Here is a 3476-nt window from a genome sequence, read left to right as displayed (position 1 = left end):
ACGTGCGTAGAATGATGATTACCGCCCGGTTTCCGCCATGCACCAAAAATAGAAATACTTTCCTGGCGTGTTTAGTGGACACACGTAAAAATCAAAATTACTGCCCAGGCCACGCGGTAGCTGGGTGATGACTCCAAATTGACGCACATTGGGTGTTCGTAGGCGTCTACGCAGCTTAGTAAAAGGGCCCCCTAGTTTTTGCAGGTGTTTAAGAGGCCAGTCTGAAATACCAAAACAATATGAGAGTGCAGGAAGTCTCCTATAATAGTCATTACTGATTTTTTCTCGGCCATTTCAGCTTTCTAGTCGTTTCTTCCTCCACTCCTAGATATTTATATGTACCTTCCTGTGTGGATCATTCGGTGGTTTCTACTACTACTACTTATCACTACTTATCATTTCTATAGGTTCTTGAGGTTTACCTTCTAACAGAAGCTTTTATTACACTCAGTGCATGTAAATGGCTTCACTCCTGTGTGAACTCTGTGGTGCCTTGACAGATGTCCCTTCTCAATGAAGGTCTTATCACACTCACTACACGTAAATGGCTTCACTCCTGTGTGAACTCTGTGGTGCCTTGACAGATGTCCCTTCTCAGTGAAGGTTTTACCACACTCAGAACATCTAAATGGCTTCACTCCTGCGTGGATTCTCTGGTGCATTTCTTCAACCTCAACCATTTGCCACACTCAGTACATGGAAATGGTTTTACTCCTCAATGGCTATTCTGGTGCATAGTGAGTGTCTCCTTGTCAACGAAGGTCTTACCACACTCAGAATATCTAAATGGTTTCACTCCAGTGTGGATTCTCTGGTGTATTGTGAGTTCTCCCTTCACCCTGAAGCTTTTATTACACTCACTGCAGATGAATGGTTTCATTCCTGTGTGGATTCTCTGGTGTATTGTAAGGTCTCCCTTCTGCCTGAAGCTTTTATTACACTCAGTGCAGATGAATGGTTTCATTCCAGTGTGGATTCTCTGGTGTATTGTAAGGTCTCCCTTCTGCCTGAAGCTTTTATTACACTCAGTGCAGAAGAATGGTTTCATTCCTGTGTGGATTCTCCAGTGTTTTGTGAGGCTTGTTTTATGACTGAAGCTTTTATTACAATCAGTGCAGATGAATGGTTTCATTCCTGTGTGGATTCTCTGGTGTTTTGTGAGGTCTCCCTTCTGCCTGAAGCTTTTATTACACTTAGTGCAAATAAATGGTTTGATGCCTGTGTGGATTCTCTGGTGTATTCTGAGGTGTCCCTTCCGCCTGAAGCTTTTATTACACTCACTGCAGATGAATGGTTTCATTCCTGTGTGGATTCTCTGGTGTTTTGTGAGGTTTGTTTTCTGACTGAAGCTTTTATTACACTCACTGCAGATGAATGGTTTCATTCCTGTGTGGATTCTCTGGTGTATTGTGAGGCTTATTTTGTGAGTGAAGCTTTTATTACACTCACTGCAGCTGAATGGTTTCATTCCTGTGTGGATTCTCTCATGTTCTGTGAGGCTTGTTTTCCGACTGAAGCTTTTATTACACTCAGTGCAGATGAATGGTTTCACTCCTGTGTGGATTCTCTGGTGTATTGTGAGGCTTGTTTTCTGAGTGAAGCTTTTATTACACTCAGTGCAGATGAATGGTTTCATTCCTGTGTGGATTCTCTGGTGTTTTGTGAGGTCTCCCTTCTGCCTGAAGCTTTTATTACACTTAGTGCAAATAAATGGTTTGATGCCTGTGTGGATTCTCTGGTGTATTGTGAGGTGTCCCTTCCGCCTGAAGCTTTTATTACACTCACTGCAGATGAATGGTTTCATTCCTGTGTGGATTCTCTGGTGTATTGTGAGGCTTGTTTTCTGAGTGAAGCTTTTATTACACTCAGTGCAGATGAATGGTTTCACTCCTGTGTGGATTCTCTGGTGTATTGCGAGGCTTATTTTATAAGTGAAGCTTTTATTACACTCAGTGCAGATGAATGGTTTCATTCCTGTGTGGATTCTCTGGTGTTGTGTGAGGCCTGTTTTATGAGTGAAGCTTTTATTACACTCAGTGCAAATAAATGGTTTGATGCCTGCGTGGAATCTGTGGTGTATTGTGAGCTGTCCCTTCTGCCTGAAGCTTTTATTACAATCAGTGCAGATGAATGGTTTCACTCCTGTGTGGATTCTCTGGTGTATTGTGAGGTCTGCCTTCCGACTGAAGCTTTTATTACACTCAGTGCAGATGAATGGTTTCACTCCTGTGTGGATTCTCTGGTGTATTGTGAGGTTTCCCTTCCAACTGAAGCTTTTATTACAATCAGTGCAGATGAATTGTTTCACTCCTGTGTGGATTCTCTGGTGTATTGTGAGGTTTGTTTTCTGACTGAAGCTTTTATTACACTTAGTGCAGATGAATGGTTTCATTCCTGTGTGGATTCTCTGGTGTATTGTGAGGTTTGTTTTCTGACTGAAGCTTTTATTACACTCACTGCAGATGAATGGTTTAATTCCTGTGTGGATTCTCTCGTGTTCTGTGAGGCTTATTTTCCAACTGAAGCTTTTATTACACTCACTGCATTTGAATGGTTTCACTCCTGTGTGGATTCTCTGGTGTATTGTGAGGCTTGTTTTGTGAGTGAAGCTTTTATTACACTCAGTACAGATGAATGGTTTCACTCCTGTGTGGATTCTCTGGTGTATTGTGAGGCTTGTTTTGTGAGTGAAGCTTTTATTACACGCAGTACAGATGAATGGTTTCACTCCTGTGTGGATTCTCTGGTGTATTGTGAGGCTTGTTTTCCGACTGAAGCTTTTATTACACTCAGTGCAGATGAATGGTTTCATTCCTGTGTGGATTCTCTGGTGTTTTGTGAGGTCTCCCTTCTGCCTGAAGCTTTTATTACACTCACTGCAGATGAATGGTTTCATTCCTGTGTGGATTCTCTGGTGTTTTTTGAGGTATTGCTCCTGACTGAAGCTTTTATTACACTCAGTGCAGATGAATGGTTTCATTCCTGTGTGAATTCTCTGGTGTTTTGTGAGGTTTCCCTTCTCACTGAAGCTTTTATTACACTCAGTGCAGTTAAGTGGTTTCATTCCTGTGTGGATTCTCTGGTGTACTGTGAGGCTTGTTTTCTGACTGAAGCTTTTATTACACTCACTGCAGATGAATGGTTTCACTCCTGTGTGGCTTCTCTGGTGTCGTGTGAGGCTTATTTTCTGACTGAAGCTTTTATTACACTCAGTGCAGATGAATGGTTTCACTCCTGTGTGGATTCTCTGGTGTATTTTGAGGTTTCCCTTCTGACTGAAGCTTTTATTACACTCAGTACAGTGAAGTGGTTTCATTCCTTTGTGGATTCTCTTGTGCATTGGGAGGTTTCTTTTCCAGCAACCACTTGTACCACTGTCAGCAGAAGTATACAAGCTCTCATTTTTCTGAATTTTCTGGTAATTTGAGAGGTCTGTCTTTCTGTAAACGACTTTTTCAGATTTAGTAGTAGTCATT

At 41.9% G+C, this 3476-nt stretch overlaps 1 protein-coding gene across 1 annotated transcript; it reads right to left on the bottom strand.

The window, feature by feature from the left end:
- Positions 1–1141: 1141 nt before the first annotated feature.
- On the bottom strand, positions 1142–3226 carry LOC115462059 (zinc finger protein 850-like; the record flags this gene model as incomplete). Its single annotated transcript, XM_030192107.1, has 1 exon — positions 1142–3226. A coding segment is annotated over one exon (2085 nt), but the record flags the coding sequence as incomplete, so codon positions are not given.
- Between the last annotated feature and the right edge of the window lie 250 nt (positions 3227–3476).

Source organism: Microcaecilia unicolor, chromosome 1 (genome assembly GCF_901765095.1).
Source record: "Microcaecilia unicolor chromosome 1, aMicUni1.1, whole genome shotgun sequence".
Taxonomy (NCBI): Eukaryota; Metazoa; Chordata; class Amphibia; order Gymnophiona; family Siphonopidae; genus Microcaecilia; species Microcaecilia unicolor.
The sequence above is the reverse complement of the archived record's forward strand: the minus strand, read 5'-3'. Positions and strand labels throughout refer to the sequence as shown.